The sequence below is a fragment of the Arctopsyche grandis genome, chromosome 13 (genome assembly GCF_051622035.1).
Source record: "Arctopsyche grandis isolate Sample6627 chromosome 13, ASM5162203v2, whole genome shotgun sequence".
NCBI lineage: Eukaryota > Metazoa > Arthropoda > Insecta > Trichoptera > Hydropsychidae > Arctopsyche > Arctopsyche grandis.
The window spans coordinates 25,195,189-25,213,752 of NC_135367.1; the positions used below are offsets into that span (position 1 = coordinate 25,195,189).

The 18,564-nt window shown below is 35.5% G+C and overlaps 1 protein-coding gene across 1 annotated transcript; it reads right to left on the reverse strand.

Annotated features, from left to right (window-relative positions):
• Positions 1 to 514: 514 nt before the first annotated feature.
• LOC143921680 (uncharacterized) lies at positions 515 to 3,757 on the reverse strand. Its single transcript, XM_077445032.1, has 4 exons — positions 3,067 to 3,757; positions 2,731 to 2,853; positions 1,448 to 2,625; positions 515 to 607 (listed from the first exon to the last, which is right to left on the reverse strand). Exons 1-4 carry the CDS (start codon positions 3,755 to 3,757, stop codon positions 515 to 517), a joined length of 2,085 nt encoding a protein of 694 aa, XP_077301158.1.
• Positions 3,758 to 18,564: the final 14,807 nt, after the last annotated feature.

Genomic DNA, 18,564 nt, shown 5'->3' on the forward strand with positions numbered 1-18,564 from the left:
CAGATTAATTAACAGACTGATAGGAAACGATCGACCTGGAGTCACAAATCCAAGGTCTAGCCAGTAGAAACCAGTGGGATTTGAACCTGTGACCACTTTGTTCAATGCATTATATGCTAACCACTATTCTATTCTGTTGGCTTATATTTTTTACTATTGCTTTTTCATTGTGACTTTCATTCCAATTGGGAAATCCCCTTACCCATCCACACAATATTATTTTTTTTAGTAGATTAGTAATGAGTAGATTATTATATATTTTACTAGATTCATGGCTATCTTGGAATAAAACTGAATGAAAAAAAATAAAACCGTGACAGAAAAGGTAAAAAGACGCGATAGTGATAAAATTAATAAAGCAGTTTTTATTATCTCCTGAAATAAATGTAATTTCAATTTACGTTCTTGAATACCGTAATACTAACTTGTATTAGGGTATTAAAGAGAGAGAGTATCCACTGTCTAAGTGAATTCGTGGGTGAACAATAGAGATCCCAGACTAGGCTAACGGGACTCATTGTCCGAACACAGGATACGCTGGTGTTCTCACAGACATGGGCGACTGCGTGCGTAAACAATAGACTTGCCTCGGTAGATCTTTACTTGCCTAGATAATAGACACATTAAGGACGAAAACACATTCAAATGAACGGCACGGCACGTCTTCATGGCTTCCAGTCAAGAAAGGGCGTTCCCAGATCATTGTTAATTCATATGGTTTTATTATTTCGACAAGTGTCTCCTACATTTCTTCAAATATTCTTCTTCTTCTTCTAATGCCGAATCCGTTTTCAGACGTAGGCGACTACCATGGGCAGACATCGTTTATGGCCCGTGCGAATTCTTCCCTATCATGGGCAAGCCAAAATAGCTTTTCGAGACCGAGTCCCATCCATGACCTGATGTTCCGGAGACAAGAGAGCTTCTTTCTCCCAAGCCACCGTTTGCCTTCTGTTTTCCCTTCTATGATTGTTTGTAGAAGGCGATATTTGGGGCCGCGAATAATGTGGCCAAAGTATTCCATCTTACGGCGCTTCACCGTGTCAAGAAGCTCTCTCTTTTTATGAAGAAGCTGGAGGACTGTTTCGTTTCTTACATGCTCCTTCCACGAGATCTTTAGCATCCTCCGGTAACACCACATTTCAAAGGACTATCCTGTTCATGGATGCCACTAACAGTGTCCACGTTTCGCATCCGTACAGCAACACCGACCAAACATAGGAGTGCAGGACTCTTAAACGCAATTTCATAGACAACCTTCGAAACATAAAACATTTTTCATGCTGCCGAAGGCATTTCTTGCTATTTCGATCCTTCTTCTTATCTCCATTTCGGAACTGATGTCCGTATTGAACATTGCTCCTAGGTATTTGTATTTTTCGACCTGCTCAATCATTTGTCCGCGCACACTCAGGTTTAATGGATCCGTCTTTTCTTTACATATTACCATTGATTTTGTCTTGTTGATATTAATAGACATACCCCATTTTTGACATGAATGATCAATTGCGATCAATAACGATTGTAGGTCTTCGGCACTCTCAGTTAGTATTGCCGTATCATCAGCGAAACGGATATTATTTATAATTTCGCCACCTATTTTTACTCCTATTCGACTATCGACTGCCTGGTTGAACACCATTTCCGAATACAGATTGAAGAGCATGGGCGACAATACACATCCCTGCCGTACCCCTCGACTAATTTCTACTTTTAAGGTTTCCAAGTCTTCAACCTTCACGACAGCAGATTGGTTCCAATATAGGTTCTTCAAAAGGGCGATATCCTTTGCATCTATCCCGGTTTGGTTTAGTGCATGGATTAATTTATCATGTTCCACTCTATCAAATGCTTTTTCAAAGTCGATGAAACAGATGTATATCCTCTTTTTGAAATCCCTACACTTTTGTAGGAGTACGTTCATGCAGAATAACGCTTCCCTTGTTCCCAATCCTCTTCTGAATCCAAATTGCGAATCGCTTATCATATTTTCGCACTTACGCCTTATTCTCTCTTGGATGATTTTGAGAAGTATTTTAAGGGTGTGGCTCATTAAACTTATCAATCTATAGTCATTGCAGCCGGTTGGCTTATTTTTTTTTGGTAAGGGAATAAACGTTGACTGCAACCATTCTTGAGGGATTTTACCAGTTTCATATATTTGATTGAAAAGTTTCGTCAGTATTCGAATGCCTTCTTCATCCAATAATTTTAATAATTCTACAGGAATAGAATCCTTTCCTGGAGCTTTTTTATTTTTGGCCTTTTTGATTGCATTTTCAACCTCAGATTGTAATATACTCAGACTTGATGTTTGAAATCCTTCCCTTATTTCTGGTTCAGTACGTTGTGTTTGAAAATTTTCTTCTATATATTCCTTCCAAATATTGCATTTTTCAGCCGTATTGCTTGCAAATTTTCCATCTTTGTTTTTCAAATAGATTGATTTGTTGTTGTTTTTATTAATGACACCACTAACACTCTTTATTTTTTTGTGCATGTTGAAATGATCATGTATTTTTTCCATTGTCTCTATTTCATGGCATTTTTCTTCCAAGTCCTTCTCTTTCGCTTCTTTTATCTTTTTGCGAATCAAGCGGTGGTTATCTTTATATCGAGCGTTGTCTGTATTTTTAAATGTTCTTCAGTGGTCCATTAAGTCTAGAATTTCTTTCGTCATCCATTCATGTTTTTTTGTTTAATTGGTATCTTTGACTAATATTTCCTTACTAGGTTCATCGAGGGGCTTTTTAATTTTATACCAATTGTCATCTACTGTGTCTTCTGTCATTGTATTGTAATCTACGTTTTTCATTCCGTTGTTAATATTACGAGCAAGGTTTTTTGACGTCTCTGGCATATTAAGTAGTTCAAGATTTAAGCGCTTATTGGATTCCTTTTTTTAATGTATATTTTTTAGGCGCAACTTTATTTTTGCTCCCAATAAGCAATGATCTGAATTAGCATCCGCTCCAGGGTACGTTTTCACCGCATGTATAGCGTTACGAAACCTTTTATTTATAATAATATAATCAATTTGGTTACGAATTATCCTGTCATTGTAACCGTCTTGTGGTGACTTCCACGTATATAATCTCCGTTTAGGAAGATCGAACCATGTATTCGTTACGATAAGATTGTTTTCTTGGCAAAATGCGATTAAACGGTCTCCTCTTTCATTCCTTTCACCCAAGCCAAATTTCCCAGTGACATCTGTTTGGATGTTTCCTACCTTCGCATTGAAGTCACCCAATATACATAAAATTTCCTGTTTTTTAATATGAGTTGTTGCCTCTTTCAAATTTTCATAGAATTTTTCAATTTGTTCTTCGTTAGTGTCGGCTGTAGGCGCATATACTTGTATTATATTTAGGTTTATTGGATGTGCTTCTATCTGTAATAGCATCACTCTTTCAGATATTGGAATAAAATTTGATACTGATTCAGAATTTTTTTTCTCCATTATGACCGCTACTCCATTTTTATGTTGTGTGTCTTCTGATCCAGAATGGAAAATTGAATAGTTGCCTTGGGTGAACTTGTCGCTTCCGAGCCATCTTGATTCGCACACGCCCAATATTTGTAATTTTAGTCTTGACATTTCTTTCAAAACATTTTGTAACTTTCCTGCTTCGTTCAATGTTCTCACATTCCATGTTCCCATTTTATCAACCACTTCGAGCTGGGAGATTCTTCGCACCCTTGCCCCATTTAAGGAGCGCCCAGAGCCCAGGGCCGTTTTTACTTTTCTCTCCATGGTAATTTTTCTAGGGAAAATTAGTAAATCTCCAAATATAGGATTAGCGATTATCAATCACTGTCAAGCTTATATCAATATAAGGACAAAATGTCACCGAAAACTTTGGTATTTTTGGAACCACGTGCCTCGGGGATGGCTAGGCATGCTTGGTCTTTTTTTGCAAGCTTAAGAGTATCTAAAAATAAAAACACGTGCCACAAACCTAATGAGTCGGGGAAGCTGTGTTGTGCAACTTGTCCTTTATAAGGAGGTACACACGGCAGATCAAATTATTCTGGAGTGAACAGTGGTTCCTTGTAGACCTCTGGGATCGTTGAATAAATGCTGTGAAGCGACTTTGGCCTTTCATTTAGATCCTGAACCCACCCCTACGCAACACTCCTTCCACTATATGTACATCACCAGGCCCGCCTCGAGGAGTTTGGCCGCCTGTGTCAATAATATTTTTTATGCCCCTCCCATTTCTATTTTTTTTCATCTTTTTCAATTATTCACTATTTTCAATAATTTTTTCATCATTTTCAATAACTCTTTCACTATTATCAATAATTATTTCACCATTTTCAATAACTCTTTCACTATTTTCAACTTTTTATTACTTTTTTCGGTCAACCAGTTTTCTCGTGACCGATTTTAGGGTGTGACCAGTTTTCTCGTCACCAGTTTTAGGGTGTGACCAGTTTTAGTGTGACGGGTGATCACGTGTGACCGATCTAGAGCGACCGGTTGTCTTTTTTGACTAGTAATCACCGAGCCATGGACGGTGCGGCTCTGTAAATCACAATCTTAGATAAGTTATTTCGATTAGTTAGGTAGTTTTCCAAGTCATATAATCTTAGCTCATATTAATATGTGCAAGAAATTTAAAAAGCGGCTTTTCAAATTCTGTCGATGGAAAGCCGTTAAGACACTTGAATATTAAAAGAAGCTTTATTTTTTCGGGTGTCCGTAGGTCATGTTGATCAGCGCCAAAGTACCAAATTAGGCGAAGCACAAAGAGGTTGTTGTAATGGAGTCCGAGGCTGCAAAAGTCGGGTCAGGAGACATTATTCACCGGCAGAGTCCCGCTAAGCGATACTCTATGACCCGGACGTCAACTTAATGGCGATTTATGGGCATCCACGGGAAATCAATTAGGCAATTCAACTCGAGAACGATGTTCCCCATTTTATATTAACGAGGAAACGTCGATCTTGCTCTATTTCACCATCGACACTTTCGATTATTTATGTACTATGTATGTATGTATATGTACACCAGTGTTGTACCCGATGACATATCATCGCATGGGTGTTGGCATATTAAGTTATTAAATAAAATAAATAAAAAGAAATGTCGTCGGTCATTTATATTTGATTATTTAATATGAAAAAAAAGTTAAAAACTACCTACATGTAAACAATATAAAACATCAATAGAAAAATTAATAAATTAAATAAATTTTCAATAGATGGCGGTAAATTCTCTACCAAGTGGAAACATTAGTAGCGATTAGTATATGTAGAAGTTTTTTCTTTTGTTATTACATTCATATATACGTTTTGGCAGTGATTTAGCTGTGACGTACATATGTATGTCGAATCGAAACGACTATTATAGTATTATCGAGCGTTATCTCAGACAGACAGACACACAGACAGAATAGCGATATTAAATTTACAATAAGTTGAACTTTTAATTGATGAAATAAACAACTTGTTTACTAATTTGGTTTGAATTGCTCGGTTGTTCTATAATATTGATTATTTTGATTAATTACATGTCTTCAAATAACTTTTACATATGTATATTTAATTTAATATAATATTTAATTGTTTAATATGAAAAAAATGGTAAAAACTACCTTCATATAAACAATATAAAACGTCAATAGAAAATGATTAATATAAATTTATTTGAATAGTTTTATTTTATATTAATATATTTGAATACCATTTGTTTTTTATTATTAAATTGACTGTCACGAAAAAACAAACATATATACTGTCTCTTTCGAAATTATATGTATACCAGAATCCGGCGTCTGCGCCCGCGGAGCCTTCGCCCTCGGCAGCTGCGCCCCCGGCACCTTCGCCCCCGGGGACTTCAAATTCTTTGAATCGAAAAAAATCGAATCATCACCTATGAATCGAAAAAATATATAAATCGAATTTGTTGTCTACGATCGAAGGTTACATATATGTATACATATGTACATACATACAAAGTCTCTTTCCAAATTATATATTAGATATTATTTAATGCTGCTAATAATACTTGTATCAAATGTACGATGTTTCTGGTCAGGAATGTGCATTGGGGCTACCTGTTAGGCCTTCCTGATATAAATTAAAAATAAATAAATATGCATTGAATGTACATATGTACATCCATTTTGATTATTATATGTAGTATAGATGTACTATTATATCTCCAGAATAGGTGACTAGCAAGTAACTACTTACTTGAAGAAAGGGAATAAAAGCGTCTACTTGCAACTCCAAAAGCTGATAAATAACGATTTTTCACTACTAGCATTATTTGTTAAAACAATGAAAATACTATTGAATAGGGAATACAGGCTTTTATAAAAAGTGCTCCCATATATCTCTCATGACGAGCTTTTACACTATACATAGTGATAAATGTTGCGTGCGTTTGGGAAAATATGTGCGTATTATAGTATGTGAGAATATTCATCGAGTGGGTTTGCATCGCTCGGGGTGGTTTTTCCTCCCCCTCCACGCCTCGTCGTTTCCCCAAATAAATTGCTCATTACGTATTCATAACGTACATTATGGGAAACAGATCTGATATATTGTACCTAAGCATACCTAAGGATAACAAAAACAGGGGCTCTCCGTGACATTTCGCAGATTAGTACGCGTCAAAAGTATATCTGGCGATATCAGACACTTTGAGCTTATAAGCTTCCCGCATTAATAAACCGGAAAACGTAAACGCTTTACTAAGCGAAAGCCTCTGCGTATGTTCATATATATGTACGTATCGGCGCTTTATGAAACGATATTACACTCTGAGTGCGATATTGTTTTCCTTCTAAGCCTAATTTTAATTATTTTTTCATTCTACTTTATTTTAATATTTTTTTCAAATACCTTTAAAATAATTAATTTAATATTTATATTTAATTATATAATATGGAAAAAATGGTTCAAAACCGCGCTCAAATCAAATTACCGTTATGCATTTTTTATATGCCGTGACATAAGCAATTTCTAGCATGTAACAGACCTGTAACATAGTGATAGATCCGATGAAAATTTAATCGGGTGTATTATAAGTAAAAACTAGTATTATAAGTAAAAATTAGATATATTACATATATCTAATATATAATTTCGAAAGAGACTTTGTATGTAACATTGGTTGGTTGGTTCGTTCGTAGACGACACGTTTGATTTATTTATTTTTTCGATTCATAGGCGCCGATTCGATTTTTTTCGAATCGAAGGATTCAAAGTCCCTGGATGCAAAGGCGCCAAGGGTGTAGGTGCCGTCGGAGGCAAAGCTCTAAGGGGCGCAGCCGTGGGGGGCGCAGACGCTGTATTCTGGTATACAAATAATTTCGAAAGAGACTTACTATATATGTTTGTTTGTTCGTGACAGTCAATTTAATAAAAAAAACACATTAGTATTCAAATAAATTTATATAAAATAAAACTATTCAAATAAATTTAATAAAATGTTAACTATTAGATTAGTCATGTTTAAGCGTTTCATATTATGTACAAATACCGAGCGAAGCCGGGTAACACAGCTAGTCTAAGTCTAATATATAATTTCGAAAGAGACTTTGTATGTAACCATTGTTGCTTCGTAGATCAGTGACGTCATCGAAAAAATGAATATTCAAATAAATTAAAACTATTCAATTAAATTCAATCAAATGTTGACTATTAGATTAGCCATGTTTAAGTTTATATTACAAATATTGAGCGAAGCTGGGTATACTAGTAGCCACTAGTATATAATATAAAACAGCAATGGAAAAATTAATTAATTAAATTGATATTCAATAGATGGTGCTAAATGCTTTGAGACTATTTTTCTAGTGGAAACAGTGGTAGTAAGCGGTATATTATATGTATATATATATATATATATATATATATATATATATATATATATATATATATATATATATATATATATATATATATATATATATATATATATATATATATATAAGTATTTTCTTGATCTATAATTATATTCATACATTTCGTTAGTAGTGTTTTAGCTATGAAGTACATATTTATGTTGAATCGAAACAAGCGTTATCGCATACAGTCGAAGTGTTATCGCACACACACACATATATTAGCGCTATTATAAATATGACACATACATTTACACTAATTTTAACTCTTATATTGAACTTTTCAGGTTGCAGTGAAGGTAGGACATTTAATTTAACTTCCCGAGACAACTTAATTTATGGTTAAATTGATTGATCCTTTCTAACAAATCTTCGGGATACACAACTAACTACAAAATACACCAGGCTAAAATTGCTTCAAGTCCTAGATGCAACTTTAATGCTTGAGCTATAATACGCTTTCAAGGGAAAACGATTCGTTTTTCCATTTTCCATTCACCCACATACGAGTGAAGTGGTATTGAAGTTTTTTCCTTTTTGGGTCCGGCATGAAAAGAAACCGGTCCATTGAGACGGATTCTCGTGTCCGTCTCGACATGACCACTTGTAATCAAATTTAATTGAACCCCCCCTCCCCATATAAAGGCTTTCACTGATCACTTTGACGCTCACGCATCACGTTGCGATCGAAGTGGCGCGTTGACGAGTACGTGAGTTATAAATATTAATAATACGAAATGCTCGAGTGTATTGTTGTGCGATTTTAACGAGCGACACCCACCTCCGATTCTGGGGAGAATCATCCCTCGAGTGTGTTTGAAAATTTTTATGTGTGTATATTATACATATATGGCAGGGCTGTGCAAACTTTGTGGTACTTGGGTATTGCATGGCCATCTTTGAACTCAATAAAGATCTATTCATACTAGCACAGCACGTACCGGCAACTGAACGTAACCAGCAGTACAAAAAGTATTCTTTGGTACATTTTGTATGGACACATTCATGCCTAACGTGGCATAGACGTAACAGCAAGCAACAGCAGTAGCCGACAAAATCTATTCATACCATACCGCAGTACAAGTTACCGCACGAACGACGTAACGTCATAGTGGAAAGTGCAAGCGTACTAACAAAGGTATGCGCATGCGCATATTAATATTTTCGGAAACGTCATATTCTTACAATACTGACTCGACGATACGACGCAAGCAGTATTGAGCTGTACATTCGCGCTCTATATGGTATATGTAAGTTGATTTTGCCTTGCGCTTGGATGGATTATAGTATGAATAAACTTCAATTGGTCCAAGAAAGCTATTGCGTTGTGAAAGATTTTTACTACCTTAAACTTATTTTAATTTTTATTCAAGTTTGGGTTGACGTCTCATTTCCCCTAAGAAAATTTTCGGCTTCCTTTAGAATTGTTGTTGTTTTTTTTTTTAAATATATTTAGCTCATTCTGAAAACCAGCAACATAGCACAACGGTTAGAGTATAATGCTAAGGGTCATGGGTTCAATCACTGATCCAGTGTTGGTGGCCAGAACTTCGATATACTTTATTTTATTTTATTCAATCAATCAATCTATGTACATTCGTCATTACAGATCCTTCCAATGCGATGAGTGTACTATACAGATCAAGAATCACACCAAATTATATATAAATACAAATTATTACATATGTAATTCGAAATTATACATGACATACATATATGGTCAAATAAAGGAAAGTGCATTGCAAACATCGTATACAATACGATCAACAAACTTTTATACAACAATACGAATTTTTATACAACAATCATCCACAGAGACATCTATGGAGAGAAACCCGGCGAACCTTGAGATATAACATAATAATTCAAGATTTTGCAAGAGAAATGGGCAGGGAAAGCCAATTTTGCATGAATAATTTCAATGAAAATCAGAAAAGTTGGCAAACTCTGATAGGAAACGACTGACTTGGTTACAAACCAAGGTCTGGCTAGCAGCAACTAGTGTGACTCGAACTCGTAACCACACTGACCATAGCAAGATATGCTACCCACTAGTCCATGCTGCTGGCTGCTGGAGTCACATATGTATATGTACATGTATGTATGTGACACCAGGTCAGTCGTTTCCTGTCAGAGTTTGCCAATTTATCTGATTTCATTGTTGTACAGGTTTCTTACTAAAATCCAATTTTAATGCATTTTAAATCATAGCGGCACCGGCTAGTCACATACTTCAGTTGTAAGCTGTTTAAGCAAATAGTGTTTGCTGTAACTGGGTTGTTGTTTTCGTTTCCCAAATTTGGTCCCGTGTCATCCGTGGACCACCTCGTGCATTCCCCTGATGTACAGAGATATACTTTTCAGGATTTCAGGACCTTCCACCCCCCTCGTCCCGTCGTATATTTGAAATTTTCATACTTGAATCTTTAAAACGCAAAACGTGACTACGGTAACGACCAGAAAATGTGGACTAAGCCTCGAGGGCGCACTTAAAACACATGTTAATGCCGACGACGAATAAAAATATAATGCGCCCGGCCGAGTTTAAACCGTTCTGTTTTTTTCCCTACTTTTTATTGTTATTTTTTTTAATGCGAAAATAACTTCTCGCGAATTTTCCATTTCATTTTGTCGCATTACGACTGATACCCGCACTTAAAACCTTTTTTTTGATAAGAATTAAGGCTATTAAGTTACAAAATGTATTGTATAAGTTTATATTTTTCAATCACATTGATTCTGTGTGTTGCTCAGCTTCAAGGATGCTGGTTTGTTTTTTGTAATTACCGCCATTTCCATAATCCCACTGTTCTGAGGCTGTTGTACAATGCTCTCGTGAGAAGTATCATGGAGTACGCCTCTATGATCTGGAGTCCTTCAGCCAAAACTCAATCTAATTAACTCGAACTTATCCAAAGACGCTTTCTCCAGCTTCGTTATAAGGAGGAATATGGGATTTTTCCATATTTATTTATTTCCTTCAAGATTTGTCATAGGTATGGTCAGTTACACTTCTCTTGAATACAGGAGGAATGTTGCCCTCATCAATTCTTGTTTTCTGTATTTAGAGATTTTATCTAATCCCAGTCTATTCTGATGAAGATTCGCCTTCATGCTCCGGAGAGTTTGATCTGAACCCGCCATCGTACCCTATTTCATATTCCTCTGGCAAGAACTCTGGCATAATTTAATTGCCCATTCCTTGAGGCCTCCGTTTCGTAAATTCACTGGATGGTGCCATTGACATTTTTCATATCTCTTTTCATTCACTGCACCACTTCCTCGGTTACGGGGGTCGCGACCAACTAGATCAGTTAATAGTTACTTATCGAAACACACCGAGAAACGGGAATGGAAACAGGAAAGGGAACGGAAATTGCATGCGTTATTGTGGCATTGCAACGCATGCCGGGTTCAGCTAGTATGAAATAAAAAAAGTAACCGGCTAATGCAACACAGGCCACTATTACGACTATTTTTCACCATCGTAATGGCGTATTTGATTTCCACATATATTGATGACCAAACCGAGCAAAATGCCAAAGTTTGAAAACGATCGGATAAGAACCCAAATTTCATCAGACGAAAAAATCGAAAGCGAGCTAAGAACAGGCTAGTAAAAAAAACCGTCCGTTTCAAGCGCCTTAGGGCCGGGCCGCACCGTGCGACTTGCGAGCGACTTGGTTGAGGGCGAACAGACCAATGCATGCAGGTAGATGGGACATGCCACACCCGTCAACTTGTTTGTCGCACATATTTCCATACATTTTTTCGTGTCGCGCAACTAGTCGGCCGACAAAGTTGCACGGTGCGGCCCGGCCCTTAGTCAGTAGCGTGTGTTATTCAAAATGGACGTTGCACTATCAGCCATTACGCGTCATCATTGAAGCTCGGCGACGTGGATCTTAAAGTTAATACAAAGTATAATATAATTGGAATGTAAATTTTTAAACGCATTAGCGGGATGACATTCATAGTTTGGCCGGGTCGGTATCACGCGAAAGGCGAGCGCATTTGACGTTTATTTGACGCGTGGCGCCCTCTACGTTTTATCGCCGGCCATATTTTAAATTAAACAGCGTGTAAAAGGCGCGATAGCGAGCTACCGCGCTGCATATTAATATTATAAACCGCGCACCTGCACTTCGTTTCCGGTCCGAGTTATGGACGCAGCTGACAGCGCCCAAAAAAACATACAACCAAAAAAAAGCGCCTATAAAAAGTAGGGGGTAGTCGGTTGGCAACACTGACACAAGTGTGGGACCCCCTCGCGTCCGATAAACGAGATTAATAATTCTGTCGCGAAAGGGATGGGGGGTGGGGTGAATGGGGATGGGAGGGTGGAATAAATCGAGTTAACTAGTGTAATATGTGCTATTTCGGGTGTCAAAATGGCGCGCGTTGAAACCACTAAACTGTGCTACACGTCAACGAGCGATCAAGTTTGACACGGCCACTGTATTTTCTGCCCATTGGAGTAATTATTTCATATTTTTCATGTGCTAATTTTCACAACAGAATTGGGTGGGTGCAGCCACGCATGGTAAAAGTGAAACTAATCATACATACATTGATGTTTAAGTAGTGATTATCGGTGTACTTTTCACATTTAAATCAACTACGTATTTCATATATGTAATTATCGCAGACGGTTTTTCAACAATATGAGTGAACAACATATATTTATAGATTTACGAGTGCATGACGTATAACGTTTCACTTTTGGTGACGTCCGGAAAAACTTTCATTACTGTAGCATATAAAGTTTCACTTAAGCGTTCGAATATGAAATTCTTGTTACCAGATTTCACAAATTAAATTCTAAAAATCAAATAGTTAATTGCATGAGGGTGAGTCAGCAGGATTGTATATTTGTATTATATGTAAAGCCCGGACCCCGAGGGGGCCGTTTATTAATCAAATGTTGTAAATGCATTGTTAAAGGTTTGCTGAACCTTTTTTACAAAGCATTTACAACAATTGAACAATAAACGGCACGCTTCCGGTCCTACCTCTAATTATATGTATGTACATATATAACACTGAGCAACAAAAAAATTACCAGAGCGGAGACTGACCAATCATTACTAAGTTTGACCCACTGAATTCAAATATGATATTGATTTTTGTTGGTTAGTGATCATTTACGAGATATGGGCGTTTAAAAAAATGTGATTCTAATACTCACTTTGGGCACAGAAATACTAGATTTTGAGTTAGAGACCGCAAAAGCCAAAAAAATGTAACAATCGCGCATTTTTTAAACGCTCATATCTCGTAAATGACCACCAACCAACAAAAATCATTATCATATTCAAATTCAGTGGGTCAAAGTTAGTAAAGATTGGTTAGTCTCCGCTCTGGTAACTAAAAAACGAGATTTTTTGTTGCTCAGAGTAACCAGCAGTGTTGATTAGTGGTAAGCATATTATGCTTTCGGGTGGAGTGGTCACGGTTCGATTCCCACTAGTAGCTGTTGGCCAGCCCTTGGTTTTTGACTCCAGGTCGATCCTTTCTTTTCAGAGGTCATTTACTTTTTCATATTTTTCCGATTTTAATTGAAACGGTTCCTGTAAATCTCAAGCTTCTTGAAGTTCGCCAATTTCTATAATAAAATGCTGCAAAATCTCTCCATAGATATCACCGTGGATGATGTTTGTATGAATTCGTATTGCATAAAAATGCTTGTATTAATTGTATTAATTTATTGTATCTGTATTAGTACACTCGTCAATTTGTAAAGGCTAATGTACATATTCGATTGAAATAAAATAAAATACGTACATGTTTTATGTATGTTCATACAAATGTCTGTTGGCAGATTTGTTTTTGTACGTATCGCTAAGTAAGAATTCAGTTTTATCATTATCATTCTTACTAACCCCTGCGACTAGGGGGCGTCTGTCCTTGACTGTCCACCTAAGGGTAGAATCCATCCAGGCAGCATCTTACAGTATTTTATTTTAATTTAATTTTATTTATTGAAAAATCAACAGACAACAGGATGTAGATATGTATAAAAAACAAATAGTAAATATATAATATATGTAACATCCGAGCCCAATAACAGATTTTTACAAAGATTATAAAAAAATGAAAAAGATAAATATAAGGAAAACAAATGAAAAAGAAAAGAATAAAGGCTATAAAATGACAAAATAGAACATTGCATAATTAAACTATAGTATTAAAATATTGGAAAAAGGTTATAAAATAGAATATACGAAGAAATTGAAATTTACAAATATAAAACAAATGAAAAAGGTAAATACAAAATAAACAAATGAAAAGAAAAAAATGAAAGCTATAACATGATTAAATAGCACATTACATAACTAAACTAAAGTATAAAAATATTGGAAATATTGGAAAAAGGTTATAAAATAGAAATTAATCAATCGGTCAAGATTCTCTTGATGTTAGACCTGAATTGATGTAGGGAAATACCAAATAGATCTACCTCATTCAGCTCCCCGTTAAACATACGATAAACACGCTGCAGATAAGAACATTTTTGGGAATTAGTATTGAAAGGATCAAGTGAAAAGAGTGCAACGTGTCTAGAGTACCAAACTGGGATTCTGAAATCAACCTTATTCAGTAAATCAGAACAATCAAGGAAACCATTTATGAGCTTGAAGAAGAATATAGCATCAGTATGTCGTCGCCTGACAGAAAGATTGTTAAACGATAGGATTTTTGAAATATCGGAAACAGTAGAATGGATATAGGTAGAAAAAAGGTAGCGTAAAGATTTAATAAATTTAAGTTGAACTTTCTCAATACAATTAATATGGGATAAATAAAAAGGTGACCAGATAATTGAGGCAAATTCAAGGTGAGACCTTACAAAGGAAAAATAAAGTAATTTAAGTACATAAGGATCATTAAAGGGTTTTGTTGAGCGAAGTAGGAATCCAAGAGATTTAAATGCTTTGTTGGTAATAAAAGAAATATGTTCAGAGAAATCTAGTTTATTATTGAGTATTACACCAAGATCCTTAATAGAAGATGACGTGCTAAGGATTGAATGATTTAATTGATAGTGATTGGTGATAATTGACTTATTTCTAGTGAAATTTATAAAAAGATCATTATTTAAACAATATATAGAGAATCTATCTAGATCTTCTTGTAGCTTATGACAATCGTCTATGGTGTATATTGGTTTGTAAATTTTTAAATCAAATTAAAGGAATGTTTGAAGATGTACATATGAGATATCATTAATATAGAGTAAAAAGAATAAGGGACCCAAATGCGACCCTTGTGGGACACCGGAAGGAATATGTCTAAGTGATGATTGAAAACCATTGAGAATTATGATTTGGTGACGATTTAGTATATACGAAGAGATCCAACGAAATAAATTTCCTCGGATTCCGAGGGACCAAAGTTTATTGAGTAATAGGTTGTGATTGATTTTATCAAAAGCTTTAGAGAAATCCGTATAAACGACGTCTATGTGAATTCGTTTGTCCATATAAGATGTGAGAGTACTAGTGAAATTAAGCAGGTTAATTTCACTAGTCTCTACCGATCTCCTCTGAAAAAAAAACAAGTTGTTCAGGTATAATGTAGTTTTTGAAATTGGAGAAAAGGAACTTATAGATAATTTTTTCAAAGATTTTACTAATGATAGATAGTTGATGAGCTGCTGTTACAATTTTTCCCAGTACTGAAAGTAGATTTCGAATGACAAATAGTTTATTTTATCGAGGTTTACAGGGTTGACGATGTATAAATGGTGATTCAATTACGGAAGTAACTTGTAGATTTATTTTACGCAGAGGCAGTAATGTGCTGCGTAGTTACCGGAGTTTGTATTTATGTATGTATGAGATTACTCTTCGTTCTGGTCCTGTTTAAGGTTGTGTGCGAGTTTCATGTGAGCGTTTTTCTCAAAGTGATGTTATGTGGGTTGCGTCGAGTGCGAATTTGTTTGGTACGCTTATGAAGTACATACGTACATACGCAAGAACAACATTTTAAGCATCACAAACATCGTAAATCATAATTTGCAATGTATCCCGATTTTACAAAGCCTAGACAGTCGGTTTTTATAATATATTGAAAGGTGACAGCTTAAGGCCTATTCAAGTGATGTAATTCTGAAAATGAAAAGCCCTCCGTTTTAAATAGACCTTTGCACATTATGTCCCGATATTTTTATTTATTTTGTGGTTCCCGAGTCGATATACTTCAATTTGAGGTTTCGAGGTTCAAAGCAATTTAATTTTGACCCCAGTTGCGAAAAAGAGGGGAGGCATTCAAATTTTAATTGAATTCCTGAAGGTTCATACTTATACGTTATATATTATACATAGGAACACATAACACTTTCATGAAAGGGGAACATGTCAAACGGAAAATTAAAAATTAGAAAAACGTTATAAATATTTATTTTAATAAATAAAGTCTCTTACATTTTCGAATTAACGAATCAATAATTATTTCTTAACGAATCAATTAATATTTGATTCGTTTAGATGTTCAATTAAAATTTTGATCAGTCAGTTGTTCAGTAACTTTTAAATTAAATTTTAAGTAAATTAATCAGAAAATCAATCAGGTATTTAATTGGATTGTAATTGTAATATAAAATTTTGACTTAAGAACATGATTTTTCATATTATTTTTAGCTCAAATTACTTACTTTGCTAATTCTTAAGTGATTAGTCAGGTGCTTGCCATATGATAGGATTGAAAGGATGATGTTGAATTATATAACTTAGTGAAGTAAACATATATATGAGAGATAATGAAAATTTTATAAGATAGTGTGAAAAAGAAAAAGTTATAGGAGTTTAAACAATTAAAATTTGACAAAACGAGTGGGTGGTGGAAAGTCAAACATATAAGGATACTGACCACTAAACGTCAAGATGTCTATAATTTTTGCTTTTGTAAACGTATCTATTACGATTATTTTTCACCATCGTATTGGAGGAATTGTTTTAAATATCTAACATTGAACAAACCACGCAAAAGTTCAAAGTTTCAAAACGATTGGAAGAATGTGAGATATAATATAATATATAATATATAAATCGAAACAATACCTGATATCTATGGTCAGATATTAGAAACATCGTATAAATACGATTAATCACATTAATTTTATGTAACAATACGAATTTTTACATTTGATAAACAAACACAGAGACATATATGGTGGGAAATCTGGCGAAATCTGAGATATAACAATAACTTAAGGTTTTGCAACAGAAAATTGGGAAGGAAAAGCCAATTTTACAGGAACCGTTTCAATGAAAATCAGAAAAATTGGCAAATTCTGATAAGAAACGATCGACCTCGACAAACCAAGGCTTGGCCAACAACGATACTCTTAGTGGGAATCGAACCCGTGCCCTTAAGAGGGCTGGATACCCAAAACCTTAATTTTGTTGCCGTTCCTTTCTTCAATATATACATATATATATTGAGTGAATGCCACAATATACATATATCAATATATATATATTGAGTGAATGTGACAGTTGCGCCTCGACCAGATAATACCTATTTTAAATCGACAAAGTCGAGGTTTCGTATTCTCCAGTTTACTCCGAAACTAGACCAATTTTAAAAAAAATTTCATCATCGGTATGAGAAAGATATTTTCTATGTTTGTGTTTTCGTATTTTTTAAAAAATCAACCGTTAAATTAGCACGCTGGACTCTTTTCGTGGGTGTAAAAACGAGGCGATTTTATAGATGTTTGGTGGCTTCTAGCTCCTATAAACAATAACTAATCAAAAAAAATAGAAACATGCCTATAGTGGATATCAATAGCATATTATAAAATAATTTTTATAGTGCCATAATTGAGGAAGGGAGAAGTGTAATACGTTTGTATGGACAAGGCGCTGCTGTCCAGCCCTCTTGAGGACAAAATAATTCAATACTCACCACTAGACCACGCTGCTGGTTAAAAATAAAATATGATTCAAGGACGCACTATGCATCGATGTTGACCCGTTGATCTGAACGTAGACGGAGGTGAAAGGGTGCTGTAGGTGAGGTTAAGGTGTTTAGGGATGAGAGTGTTAAATTTTTGAACTGTGAAAGGAAGAGAGAGAGAGAGAGTGGGATAGAAATAGATGGCCGTGGGCGTCAAATGAACGTTCATACAAATTCGCATTAGGGCGCGTTTGAAGGGCGCGCACAGCCGTGGCACATAATTGGTTTACTTAACGGAAGACACGCTCCATCAATTTGGCCATCAGCCGCTGGCGGAGGCGACGGCCATCTTTTTGCTGAGCTACCACAATTCGAAAAAAGAAGAGTCGCGAAAGAAGAAAAGAATTATCTCGTCCGTTTGTTTAACTGACGCCGAGTGTGAAGGACAGGGCGCAAAGAAAAATATTGGATTAAAGGGAGGAGAAGAGGGGTAGTGAGTTGGGTGCTATTGGGAGCTGACGATGTCACTCAACTAGGTGACAAGTGTCCACTGACCGGCAATTACGTCACGGCCAGAAATGTGACGTGCTCATTTCCAGTTCGAATTTGCAGTATTGTCGAGACTCGCCTTATCGTTTTATCGTCCTTTATGATTTTTTTTACATACCTCCTTTTAGCTTCACTTACGATTACAATTCAGGAAAAAATTTGCCTCTTATCCGCTTGTTTTCATACTTTGCTATATTGCTCATTTTGCTCATCAAAATAAGTAAATGTATCCTCCGAGAAAAAAAAATCG

Coding starts and splice junctions, on each gene's coding strand:
- LOC143921680 (XM_077445032.1), bottom strand. CDS start 3,757: ATGGAGAGAAAAGTAAAAACGGCCCTGGGCTCTGGGCGCTCCTTAAAT. Junction 2,854..3,066: donor GTGGAAGTCACCACAAGACG/GTTACAATGACA, acceptor TTAATATGCCAG/AGACGTCAAAAAACCTTGCT. Junction 2,626..2,730: donor AAAGCCCCTCGATGAACCTA/GTAAGGAAATAT, acceptor TTAAAAATACAG/ACAACGCTCGATATAAAGAT.